This window comes from Cicer arietinum, chromosome 2, assembly GCF_000331145.2.
Source record: "Cicer arietinum cultivar CDC Frontier isolate Library 1 chromosome 2, Cicar.CDCFrontier_v2.0, whole genome shotgun sequence".
In the NCBI taxonomy this organism is placed as follows: domain Eukaryota; kingdom Viridiplantae; phylum Streptophyta; class Magnoliopsida; order Fabales; family Fabaceae; genus Cicer; species Cicer arietinum.
Genome location: NC_021161.2, coordinates 40,942,299 through 40,956,313, shown reverse-complemented (window position 1 = coordinate 40,956,313; position 14,015 = coordinate 40,942,299). Strand labels below are relative to the sequence as shown.

General features: G+C 30.4%; 2 protein-coding genes across 2 annotated transcripts; one reads left to right on the top strand and one right to left on the bottom strand.

Moving 5' to 3' along the window:
* Positions 1–5,237: 5,237 nt before the first annotated feature.
* LOC101507349 (putative tRNA pseudouridine synthase) lies at positions 5,238–9,496 on the top strand. The gene is made up of 7 exons (XM_004490631.4): positions 5,238–5,490; positions 5,568–5,603; positions 6,315–6,427; positions 6,530–6,678; positions 7,157–7,301; positions 7,890–8,291; positions 8,827–9,496. The coding sequence occupies exons 1-7, from the start codon at positions 5,295–5,297 to the stop codon at positions 9,235–9,237; spliced, it is 1,452 nt and encodes a 483-aa protein (XP_004490688.1). The 5' UTR covers positions 5,238–5,294; the 3' UTR covers positions 9,238–9,496.
* A 189-nt stretch (positions 9,497–9,685) lies between these two features.
* On the bottom strand, positions 9,686–12,003 carry LOC101507026 (probable O-methyltransferase 3). Its single transcript, XM_004490630.4, has 2 exons — positions 11,174–12,003; positions 9,686–10,428 (listed from the first exon to the last, which is right to left on the bottom strand). The coding sequence occupies exons 1-2, from the start codon at positions 11,933–11,935 to the stop codon at positions 10,126–10,128; spliced, it is 1,065 nt and encodes a 354-aa protein (XP_004490687.1). The 5' UTR covers positions 11,936–12,003; the 3' UTR covers positions 9,686–10,125.
* Positions 12,004–14,015: the final 2,012 nt, after the last annotated feature.

Here is a 14,015-nt window from a genome sequence, read left to right as displayed (position 1 = left end):
GGTTGAACCTCATCATCATTGTGCAGAACATACAATTGTGTCTGCTCCCATTCTGTCCTTGATGTAGTCAGTAGTCTCCTTCTAATTATCCCTTCTCCTGATATTCTTCCCGAATGACGAGACATGAGAAGCCCTATGGATTCAACATTGGACAGATATTCAGTACAAAATTCAGCAGCCTTTTCAACAATGTATCGTTCAACAATACAACCTTCTGGTCGACTTCTACTTTTTACGTACCCTTTTAATATTTTCATATATCGTTCTATCGGATACATCCATCTCATATAAGCTGGCCCACAAAGTTGTGTCTCCTTAACCAGATGAACAGTAAGGTGAACCATTATATCAAAAAACGATGGTGGGAAATACATTTCAAGCTCACACAAAGTAACAACAATTTCCCTCTACAATGTCGGTAATTTCTGAGGGTCGATCACTTTACTACAAATTTCCCTGAAGAAGAAACATAATCTAGTTAAGGCTAGTCGAACTTTTTCAGGTAAAATGGAACGTATACCTATTGGTAGCAAATGCTCCATTATAATATGACAATCATGGGTCTTCAAACCTTTTAACTTGAGGTCTTTCATACAAACCAAATTTTTAATGTTCGAAGAGTATCCTTCTAGAACTTTAACTTCGTGTAGAAATTTACATAAAACAATTTTTTCCTTTCTAGATAGAGTATGAGCGGCTGGAGGTAGATATGTGCGATTTCCTTTCTTTACTGGAGCCAGTTCATTTCTTATTCCCATATCGACCAAGTCCAATCTTGCATTGACGCCATCTTTAGACTTTCCTGGAACATTGAGTAACGTACCAATAACACTTTCAAATACATTTTTCTCAATATGCATCACATCGAGGAAATGTCTTACATACAATGACTTCCAATATGGCAATTCAAAGAAAATTGACTTTTTCTTCCACCCAGTTTTCACCAGCTCTCCCGCAAAAGGTTTGCCAAATTTATTGGTCAAACCTTGTACTTTTTCAAGTATTTGATATCCAGTCGGTGCTAAAGGAGCTTTACCTTCCTCTGATTTTCCATTGAATGCATTTCTCCACCCACGATACTGATGACTATAAGGTAAAAATCTACGATGTCCAAGAAACACATTCTTCTTACAATGTTTCAACCGCATCCAATTTGTACTCTCTTCACATATAGGACATGCACACTGACCTTTAATGCTATATCCTGATAAATTACCATATGCTGGAAAATCATTAATTGTGCCGAACAACATAGCCCTCAAATTGAAACACTTTTTCCTATACCCATCATAAACTTCCACACCTGTCTCCCACAGAATTTTTAAATCTTCAATTAAAGGAGTCAAGTATACGTCGATATCATTCCCCGGTTGTTTGGGTCCAGAAATTAACAGAGACAACATCATAAACTTACGCTTCATACATAACCATGGAGGTAGGTTATATATTACCAAAATCACAGGCCACGTGCTATGTGAGATGCTTTGAAGACCATGTGGATTCATTCCATCAGTAGAAAGTGCAAGTCTTAGATTTCTTGACTCTATCCCGAATTCAGGATACTCGTGATCAATTTTTGCCCATTGTGGGGAATCTGCAGGGTGTCGAAACATTCCATCTCTAATTCTTTCATCTGCATGCCATGTCAAGTGTTTTGAATCTTCTTCACTGCGATACATGCGCCTAAATCTTGGTATTATAGGAAAATACCACACGACTTTTGCTGGAGTAGATTCTTTCTTCTTATATCGAGAGACATTGCATTTCGGACACGCCTTAAGTAGTTCATATTCGTTTCGAAATAAAATGCAATCGTTAGGACACGCATGAATCCTTTCGTAACTCATTCCAATAGAACACAAAATCCGTTTAGCCTCGTAGGTCCGACTGGGAAGTTCATTATCATCTGGCAACATATCTTTTATGAGTGTTAATAATTCCGTAAAGCTTTTATCAGACCATCCATTACTCGCTTTTAAGTTGTACAACTTTAATATCGCTGACAGTCTTGTGAATTTAGTACAACCATTATATAATTCTTTCTCTGCATCACTCAACAAACTTTCAAACATTTTAGGACAATCTCGAAGATCTTCTTCAACTGCTTTTGCAATCTCATCAACTCGGTCCGGCTCATATGTATCTGTATCGAAATCAGTTGAAGCATATGTAGAACTATTCTCAAAATTAATGTTTCCTTTTTTTTTCTCACCATGTCTTATCCAACATGTGTAGCTTTGATCAATTCCATTACATACTAGATGTCCTTCTAATTCATCTTCTCTAACACGTTTTCCAAAACAACATTTTAAACAAGGACAAACTACTCTATTTGGATCTTTTGCATTCTTCACTGCAAACTCAACAAACTCCTTCACTCCAATTTCATACTCTTTTGACAATCGATTGGCTGAAATCCATTTCCTATCCATATTATACCACCTATATAAATGCAGTAACAAAAATAATAAGCTTTCAAAACATATCAACAAGTTTCAAAAAGAAACCAATATCAACTAACAATTTCAAAACAGAACAGATCATGTGGTACAGATCATGTGTAGAAGAATATATATATATATATAACAATTTTTAGTAGATTTAATATATATATAACAAAACATAACAGATCATGTGTAAAAAATACCTGAGACAACGTAGATGGTCGCACAGTACATAGAGGATATTAGGGTTCCCAACGTATATAATTATTTGAAAGATGTAGAGGATATGAGGGTTTCCAACGTATATAATTATTTGAAAGATGTAGTTTACAACACTTGTGAAAAAAGCGCTGTAATAGGTAGTTAAATTCAATGAAAGCGCATGTATTTTACAGCGCTTGTGAAAAAAGCGTTGTATTAGGTAGTTCAAATATTTGAAAACGCATGTGTTTACATCGCTTGTGAAAAAAACGCTGTAACTGATACGCGAAAGCGCTTCATTTTACAGCGCTTTTTTGACAAGCGCTGTAAAAGCCTTATAACGTTATGCGCAAACGTTATATGACCTACAACAGCGCTTGTTTTACAACGCTTGTCAACAAAAGCGCTGTAAAAGGCTCCGTTATTTTTAAAATATATTTACAACAGCGCTTGTGTTTAGCAAGCGGTGTAAAAGGGGCGCTGTTAAATGTCATTTTTGGCGTAGTGTATTCAACAGAATCATCAATAACTAAATACATATTTCTTTTTTAATTAATTAACCCGTAAAAGACTACTTAATTTTTAGTTATTTGATAAATGACAAACATGTTTCAAATATAATTTATACAATAAATTATAATTACTATATTACATTTTTATTCACTTTTATCTAATAAAACATAATAATAATTAAATGTATATTGCTCTCTTTAATTGATATGCGAATGCGACATTTATTATTATATTAAGTAGATAATATATAGTTCAAATATTTAGAAATTTGTTATTACATAATATTTTATTAGAATTTAGTAAAACTATTGAATTCTTCTATAGGAACTGAAACTAATGTGAAGTATAATTATTTTCTTATCTCGTATTTGAAAGATATACTTTTCACTTTTTGGATTAGATATAGTTATTTGTTCCGTGTTTAATATGTAAATTAAATTATAATGGTTTATTATAACTTTTCTTACATTATTATTATTATTATTATTATTATTATTATTATTATTATTATTATTATTATTATTATTGACGAATTTTAAAAAACATATTAATAATAAATTATAATATTCTTTTTAGCAATTGACTTCATATTTTTTAATTAATTGATAAGTGATAAATATTTTTTTTGTACGATTTGTTCCAAAAATGAGGAAATAAAATATCAATTTTATTTTTTAGATATATCTTTTGTTAATTAATTTAGTCTTTAAAGGTGTCTTTCATTAGTCAATTTGATCCACAATATTATCAACAAAAGACACACTTAATGATAATTTTATAATCTTGTTACATTTAGGGATTATAGTTAAAGTGTTTCACACACTTACAATTTATTTAGTTCAACGGAAGAGGAAAAAAGGGAAGAAGATGAGAATGATTTTATGTTTAATTCAAAAAAAAAAAAATTTAAATAAATTTTAGTTATATTGAATTTATTCCCACCTATCTCCTCTTAAAAGTTGAACTAAACATATGAAATTTAAAATATTACCTCACTCCTTCCCCTTCATCCACCTGAAATGAAATACACCATTAACTAAGAACGAAAGTGGCTTTTAACTCAAATATAAATTACTTCGATTGTGTTCTTAATTTGATTGTTCTATAGGACACTAAGAGCATATTTGATTTTTTATTCACATCACTGAACATACTTTTGTAAAGTAAAATATGGTTGACTATATATTTGATAGATGTATTCTTTCGTCTATTAAAAATAATCTTCCTTTAAATGTACGTTTAAGCAAAAGTAACAATGTTAATGCTTTTACATTTTCAATTCTCTAATTAGAAAATTTAAATTGCTCATTTCCCATTTTGTCTTATTTTATTGTTTATTTTATACTAACAGTTATTTTTAATTTCTCTCACTTAGTATTTCTTTTTAATTAGTTTTGATCGCCTATTATTTTTCAGTTCCTAAACTAGTACTTTAAAAGAAAAATACATACTATTATTATATACAATTATATAATAATAGTAATTAGTGATAATAACATTTTGATTTTTAAGATAATATTTTGTAATTATACTACTCCTTTATGTAATAATTTGTTTTTTTGTTACTTAATAAAATTATCTTCGATTTTACTTTAAAATAATTATTTATTTAATTTATTTTCTATTGAGATTTTACTTGGTATAATTATAGTATTCTTAAAAAATTAATATAAACATACTATTCACATTATATTATTAATTATATCCTTTTTTAGTATATATATATATATATTTAATAAAAATTTTGATTATAATTCAAATAAATTTTATTTTGTAATGACTTTTAAAGAAAACTAAATCATCCGACTTAGAATTTAATAATAATATAACATTTAAATTACAAAATTCTTTAAAATCTTAAATGTCATTACATTTTTACATAGTTTTCTAAAATTCACATAATCTTTTATTCAATTTTTTTTATTTTAATTTTCTTGTAAATTTTTTACACCATAAACAAATTATTAATCTAATGATTGCGATTCATACTATTATTAACAGTAAATATAAATTAAATATAAAAAAAATAGTTTTTTAAATGTCAATGCAATGCAAGGCCCTTTAACTTCACCTTATTTAGTTTCATTTCCATCATCTTCTTTTCTGTGAGAAAACAAAGTTTGTTTACTTCCAGCAATGCACTTCACTTCTCTGCCATTCCAACTCTCCCCAATTCGAAACCCTAACACTCCATTTCTTCTTCTTCTTCTTCCTCCAAAAACATTCTTCAGATGCTTCTCTTCTCTTCCTTCTCTCTCCCCCAACAAATGGGAACCTTTTCTCAAGAAAAAAGTCGTTATGAGAGTTGGTTATGTTGGAACTGATTTTAGAGGTCTTCTCTTTCTCTTTTGCTTTCTTTTTTTGTTGTTGAAATTTTATGCTAATTTGTGTTTCTTAATTTATTTATAGGTTTGCAAATGCAACGGAATGAACACAAGTTATCCAGTAAGACCCTTTTTCCTTACTAGTGAAACGACGAGCACTGCTGTCATTAACCTGTACTATTGATTTAATCAATTTTTAATATATAATATATGAATGCTGAGATAGATGAGTTAGCGATAAACTAAATCCATTATTGGTTAAATTTTGATAGTACCGGGACATTCTTTAGTACTGCAGATATTGTCATATATATATATATATATATAAGTTTTTTAAAGCCATTTATATTGTCGTATAGACTATCTATTTGATAATGGTAGAAAGTCACTAGTTTGAGTTTTAATTAGTAAATGTGTTTAAATTTTTTCAAATATTGAAAATCTATATCTTTCTTGTACCTTATACCCTTGAATATTTGTATGTGTACTTTTTGGGCTAACGAATTGTATGTTTAAAATTTGGATTCACCTAAGTAAAATTTTAATCTGTTTGTTACTCCCTCATCTCAAAATATAAACAAAAATAAGTCAAAGAAAGTTGATGTATCTGATCCAAAATTTGGCCAGATACATCCACTTTTTTTTACCTATTTTTGCCAATATTTTGGGACGGAGGAAGTATTTGAGTTTATTCTGTTCTTTTTTTTTTCTTCTTCATACATGAACAAAGTTTAATGTGAACTCTGACCATTGGCCAGCAATTAAAACAGCCTAGCTGGTTTGACTTGTAAATGGAGAGTTGCTAAAGCATTTGAATTTTGACATGATGTAGCTATCGAGAAAGAACTTGAAACTGCTATCTTCAAGGTCGGTGGCATCCGTGATAGTAATTTTGGAGATCTTGATAAGATTAATTGGGGCCGGAGTAGCAGGACCGATAAAGGAGTAAACCTTCTTATTATCCTCTCTATTTGTTACATTAATTTGTTGTTATTCTGTATTTTGCAGTTGTGATTTCTTTCTTCTTTTTTGATGGTTATGTGATAGGTTCACTCTCTGGCAACAATGATATCCTTTAAGATGGAAATCCCTGAGAATGCATGGAAAGGAGATGATTATGGCATTGAACTTGCAAACCACATCAATTCTTATCTTCCTAATAGTATCAGAGTTTTTAGTATATTGCCTTCAACCAAGTAAGACTATTAGTCTCTTGTTGATTGTATAAAATGTTTGATGTTTGATTTTATTCGATAACAATTTCTGTTATCACACCTTAATTATCTAGTGGCAATACATGCATGTGCTCTAAATTAAACAAGTGTTTTATTTTCATCTCATAATTTGTATTTAGTGAGTTTGAGTGTGACTGTACGTGTTGTGTATACATTGAAAATGTGAAGACTCAAGATGTCTTACATGGATTTTGATAGATACTAAAGCCTTTTTTCTCTGTGAGGATAAACAGATCCATGGAACTACACGCACAAAAACATGCATATAAATACCCTTTTGTATTTGGATTATTGATCATGAGATGACTTGTGATTTTTCAAGTGACTCCTAAATTAATAGTGTTCATTGACCCAAAAAATAACATGAGTAGTGTTCCTTGATTTTTAATTAATGACTTATCACTCATATTTCTAACTGCATAGTTTTGGCTTATTTTAGAAGATTTGATCCTAGAAGAGAGTGCAATCTGCGGAAATATTCTTACCTCCTCCCTGCTGATATAATAGGAATACAGAGTCATTTTAGTGAGGATGAAATAGATTTTCACATTTCCGAGTTCAACAGTATACTTGGTGTTTTTGAGGTATATTTTTTTTTTCATTTGTATTTTCTATTGTTGATGTTGTTGAATTATTATCTATTTCTGCTATACTTGACAAATTTAATTTAGTTATAGTTATGATATCAATCTCTCCTAACTGTTTACAATAGGACATAAGTGGCTTTTTTTGAAATGAGCTATTCTGTTTACATGTTCTAAGCCTAGAATTTGTAAACATGCTCCGTATTGGAATTTTTGCTTTCTGTCTCTTTAAATTTATTTGCTGATTTAGTATGTATCTTCCTTCTAAATAATGAATCAGCTCTGTTTTTTTTTTTTCTTTCAATTTCATGTTTTGGTAGATGATGGTACATATTTCTTTAAATTTCTGTTAATTACATATTGCTTTGTTGTCTAGTTAAATAAAATATTTAAGTGATATTTCATTTGTCACCATAATCAAGCTGATATGTATCCCTTTATTTTTCTCTTAAGTGAGATAAACATAATTGTGATTGGTGATTAACTGATTATTTATGTATTGTTAATAAGTAAGAGAATCATGCATGCATAAGATATTTAGAATTATGCATTTATTTACTTTTGTTTCTGTTGATATTTTTGATGTAGGGAGATCATCCTTTCCATAATTATACTGTTCGGTCTATATACAGGAAAAAAAACCATGCGAGAAAATCACCAGGAAATGGTGGCATGTCAAACAGAACAGAATCATCTAGTTTGATATCGGCTTGTGATTCAGAGAGTGAGGAAAGTGATGCTGATGATTCTTTGAGCGATGGGGAACAGAGCCACAAGCCACAAGAGTCTAGTGAATTCGATAGTTTGAATGGTCAAAACTCTAGTTTAGGAATTCGTGCAAGATGGTTGCATGAACCGGATGACGCAGATAGATTAAATGCTTCTCATTTCAGAAAGATTTTATGTTGTTCTTGCGGGAAGTTGGAGACACTACTTGGATATAATTTTGTTGAGATCAATGTATGGGGGGATTCGTTTATGTTACATCAAGTAAGTGTTACTTTAATTTAATTCTCAGAGAGTTTAATTTTATCTCCTGTTAATATTACACTTATGTCCATAACCATCAAATAATGTTTTATCATAATGAAAAATTGGACTGATATGGCTTACTTAATGCAAATATGGTTTGTCTCTTGGTTCTGGGAATCTGAGTAATGCTTCTTCATAACTTTCTTGCATTCATGCCAGCATGCTTCTTCCATCATTATTAGCATGCATCTAAATTGTGGCCGCATTATGCTGCAAGCCTTAATATTGCAGCTGATGCGGCTGCAATTGTGGTTACAATGCCGTTGTAGCGATCTCTAAAACTTGTACGTTGTAGCCACAATTGCGGACCCCAATTTAGAACTGATAATTAGTGTGTTGGTGACATGTTTGACATTAGGTCCCTAAACCATTCATTTGCTCATTATATATTCCAGTAAGTGGCTGTTTTTTGGGTGCTTTCTGTACAATTGAGACAATTGAAACATTCCTTAGTTCTATGAGTTGAATGCACACTTACCGAATCACTCATCAGATACGGAAGATGGTTGGAACTGCCGTGGCTGTAAAGCGCAAGTTAATCCCAAGGGACATCCTTTCATTGTCACTCGTCAAGTTTTCTCGTATCGTCCTCCCCATTGCCCCACCAGAAGTCTTGATTTTGAGAGGAAACACCTTCAGATCAAGTTCTGGAAACTGCACAAGGCCTGAAATGGTGTCCATGGTTGAATCAGAACAAATTCTAAAATCCGTCGACGAATTCTATTCATCTGTTATGTTGCCTGAATTGTCAAAGTTCCTAGACTCATCAAAGTCTCCTTGGGCTAATTGGGTTGAGAAATTGGATAAGTATTCAAGCATTCCAGATGCTCAACTTGAGGAAGTTAGAGAGGCTTGGAGGACATGGAAGGAAAATTTCAGGGCGAAACCGACATCAGATGCATAGTACATGTGTTCAGTTATGAAGGTACTTGTCATGTTTAACTCATCTGATCATGGTCAACTTGATGATATATGCTGAACAAATAGACATGCTTAAATATTGAAACTATTATTAAAGGATGAACAATGCATTTCCTTAAATGAAAGAAATACCCCAATTTTTCCTAACGAGCACACCATGATAATGTAATGTTATTTAATTTGTCATCTGATGTACATCAAACATAACATAAAATAAAAGTTTGTCGTGTTATATCATATCATATTCTTGTCCACTTCCATTATCATATTATTCTCTATCCTATCTTCAAATATAACATAGAATAAAAGTTTGATGTATTTCAATAGTACATTAAATACTTGTGTTGGGTCGACATATTACCCCATATATCCACGAAGGAGAATATCAATTTTATTTCACCGTAGATGCACTTAAATAACGAGATACTGAATAGATAATAGAAATAAATAACAATTAAACATGATTCTGGGTAATTATTCGGTACATGATTTTACCAACAAACACATATAATGAAGAGTCCACAAGACTTTATTACAATGGTTTTAGAAAAATGTTTCTAATTTTACTTTGAGTTGTGATATCAAGATTTTTGATACTTTTGCAACTGCAAATTGAGGGCGGATCAGCCCCATTTGAGCGCATGCTTCTTAGTATCAAGATCACAGCGCAACTATAATGATTACTTTAAAATCTCCATTACTACTTTTACATATTAAATATAAACTATAATCACATATATGAATGATTATTCTTATTCAATTTTTAGCTATGGCACTTCACTAGATTTTACTATAGATAGATCTTGATGGCGGATCTTAGACCCAAAACTGGAGTTATCTTGTAATAGCTATGATACTTCACTAGATTTTACTATGGATAGATCTCAATAACAGATCTTAGGCCTAAAACTGGAGTTATCTTGTAATCACTGAAACCGGAAGAGGAAATTAAATTAACCCATTCTTTCTTAGTTCTCTCTTTTCCTGTGGCCAACACCATCATGAGCATATCAAAGAAGAGTTGTGTTCCAAGGGTTTCATTGTTTCCCTTCTCTTTCTCCATCACCATGTCTATGATAATCACCTTCCCTTTTTTACCTTTCTTTGCTATTGCATCCTTACAATTCTTTAATATCTTCACACATTCATCGTCATTCCAATCATGCAATATCCACTGCATTGCCATTTAAAGTCACAAGGATCAGAATCATTAAAATGAAATGAATAGTAGTATAAGGGTATAAGTAGATTGTTGCACAAATAGAAGAAGTAGAACTTGGCAAGTTTTAAAACACTTCAATAAACAAAAATGCTTATCAGTACATGTTTTTTAAACACGCACATATGTGTGTGTCAGTTGTTTTTTGGTTGCCCAAAAGAAGATAAAAGAGTTTCAATTACTTTGATCTTCACAAATCAAATATCAATCATCCAACAATTTCTCTCAACCTCTCTATAGTCCATAATTGGTCTTTGGGAATCTAACATAGAACAACACAAAGAACGACATACAACAATTAAGATAGAGTAGAAATAGACTTAGCACTTTTGATTGAAACATGCAAATCAAGAAGCTTAAGAGTAAGAGTATGTAGTCACCACAAAAAACAAATTCATACTCCATTTGGTTTCATATATAAGAAAGAAAAAAAAAACTATTTCACATTCTTTAAGAAAAGTAGTGAATTTTATTTAATTTTCACAAAATAATAAAAATAAAGTAACTGCATTTTCTAAATTATTGTCCAAAATTAAAACTTGTACCATGAGAATAAAATCTAAATTAACTAAAGAGAATTTTTAAAATAATAGCATTAAATATTAAATATGATATAATTAGTTAAGTTTTGTTTATAATTAGTTTTATTTACATTCAGAATGAGAGAAAGTACTATATGAATTGAGGTATAGCATTTTACCTTCAACAAAATGGCATCAGCTGGAGGAATATTCTTAAACATGTCTCCACCAACATAGTTTAGATTATCACTTCCTTGCAAGCCATCAACAACATGTGGAAGATCAAATACATTACATTCCATCATTGGGAATGTTTTAGCAAGGGCCTTTGCCATGGTCCCTGTGCCTCCTCCAACATCAACCAATGACTCCAATCCATTGAACACTCCTTTGCACTTCTCAATCACAACACTTGTCACCAACCGAGCATCACTTGCCATTGCATCATTGAACAAATTGTTAAATTTGGGCTCACGCGCTGCATAATCCCATATCAACATCCCATGGGTCGTTTCAAATGTTGTAGGGTCATCATTTTTTAACCAAGTAGACAAATTATGCCAAGGGTTTGCCACAATTGGATCAAGTACCACTTGCAAAAAAGGAGTCACACTCATAGGGTGATCCTTAAGCAATAATATAGATTCATCGGTTAACATATACTCGATTTCTAGCTCATTCTCGGTAACATTATCTTTCGAGAAAAAGCCTAAATGAGTCATGATTCGCATCAACCGATATATGCAGGGGATTTTTGAAGGGTGGATTGGTAGTGAAGAAATAAGTACTGAGAGTGGCATAGGTTTTTCATAATTGTGTATGATATCTGGTATGCCTAAATCAACTACACATTTAAGAGACATGGAATTTATGAAATTGCACATATGATTCCATATGTGGCTTTGAGCTTTAAGCAAATTGGAAGCATTATGTGATTCCATTCTATTAGCAAGATTTTAAGTATGGATGAAACTTCCATATTTCGGCTCTCTATTTATAAGGCTACCTCGTCTATAATCAAAACTTCTAGAATACAATTATGATTTGGACAGTACTATTCTAGGAGTAATTTCCTTGAGTTCTATTTTTCTTATCTTCTGCAATTATAGTTTAACACATGGCTGCATATTCAATAATAACTAAAATTTTTTTTTTTTCATTTTATAAATTATTTATTATAATTTAAAATAAATAAACTAGTAAATAGTATAAATAATTTTTAAAATTTAATTAAATAATATTCTTTTAAATAAATAAACTAGCTAAAGAAATAAAAAAATATCAGATTAATAAATAATTTATTTATTATAATTTTAAATTGTTTATAAATAAAATCAATTTGAAAATAATTAATATTTTAAAGGAAATAATTTAAAATAACTTAATTATCTTATTAATAAATAAATTCAATTACAAATTTAAACTATAAATATATTTTATTATTATTATTATTATTTTATATTTTTAATTTTATTGAGCCATTAATTTTACTAAATATTCCAATTATTTTAACAACTTCAACTATTAACTATAAACTATAAACTATTATTTAATATTTACCAAACATAACCTCAAGAGATGAAACTTGAAAAGGCAATACAAATTTCAGGAGATCTTAATGATTAAAAACAATTTTTTATTGCTTGAAGTCTCAACTAGAAAAAGTGGGAAGCATAAGTTGTAGGTGGAGTCAAGTAAAGTAGGCGGTAACATGGATTCAAAAAAAGTAAGTCAAGCAATCAAAATAAACATATGCAATAGTGAAGTGATAGTGATGGTTCTTTTTCGGTTTTTTTATTAGATTATCCCTTTTTTTTTTTTTAATATCAATCTACCCTACTTTGAAATTAATATACCAATCTGCCCTACTTTTTTGCCCCAGATGCAAGTCGCATCCTGGGGCTGCGACCGGGCTGCGACCTCTTGAAAGGCAAAAATTTCAACTGCAACACATGGTCGCATCCTGGGGATGCGACCTCCCACTTGGGAAGTTTTTTTTTTTTTTTTTTGAATTTTTGGTGGATAAAATAGGAGGTCGCATACCCAGGATGCGACCATGTGTTGCAGTTGAAATTTTTGTCTTTCAAGAGGTCGCAGCCCCAGGATGCGACTTGCATCTGGGGCAAAAAAGTAGGGCAGATTGGTATATTAATTTCAAAGTGGGGTAGATTGGTATTAAAAAAAAAAAAGGATAATCTAATAACAAACCCTTCTTTTTCTTCTTGCAAAAGCAAAATTATATGAAATATATTTTGTATAAATTTTATTATTTTTTAATTTAATATTCTAACTTTTTATTCACTTTATATATAAAGATAAATTATAATTTTAAAATATATTAAATCTTAAAATAAAGAATAAATCCTAAATATATTTTAAATAAAAATAAAAATTATAATATTATAATGATGTCTTATTTTAAATTTTAAATATATTTAACTCTAAATATATGCAGCTGCCATTGTGTTTTTAAGGTTGCTGAATATTCTACAAGAGAGAATTCGGTTGTACTTTATTCTAAACTTTATGCCTACTTAGTCTGAATGGAAATTGCAAAACTATGTTAGTGTTATTGGTTCCAATTAGTACAATTAAATAAAGACATGCAAGCAAAATTCAAATTGAGATCGTGCACCGTAAGTATGTGGTATTTTTAGGGGGGGTTCATGTGGTAAGTTATGTGGGAATATCTCCAGTTTCATGAATGTTAATTTATTTTTTCCTCATATAGTTTTTAGTCAGTGTGGTTCCACGAGGAGAGAAAAGAGAGAGATTTAATGAAAAGGAAAAAGAAGTAACTAGAGATTTGATTGATTGAAATAATTAAGAAAACGAATAATATTTTTTACAGATTATATTTTGTATTTAGTTCAAAAACATGCTTTCGAAATGGAGGAGAGCAATATCAACATAAAGAGGATTTTGTTCATTGTTTTTAAAATTTAAATCAAACACAAAAGTTCAAAATAAAAAAAAAATGTAAGTAATAATCTCTAATCAATTAGTTAAATTTAATTTTTT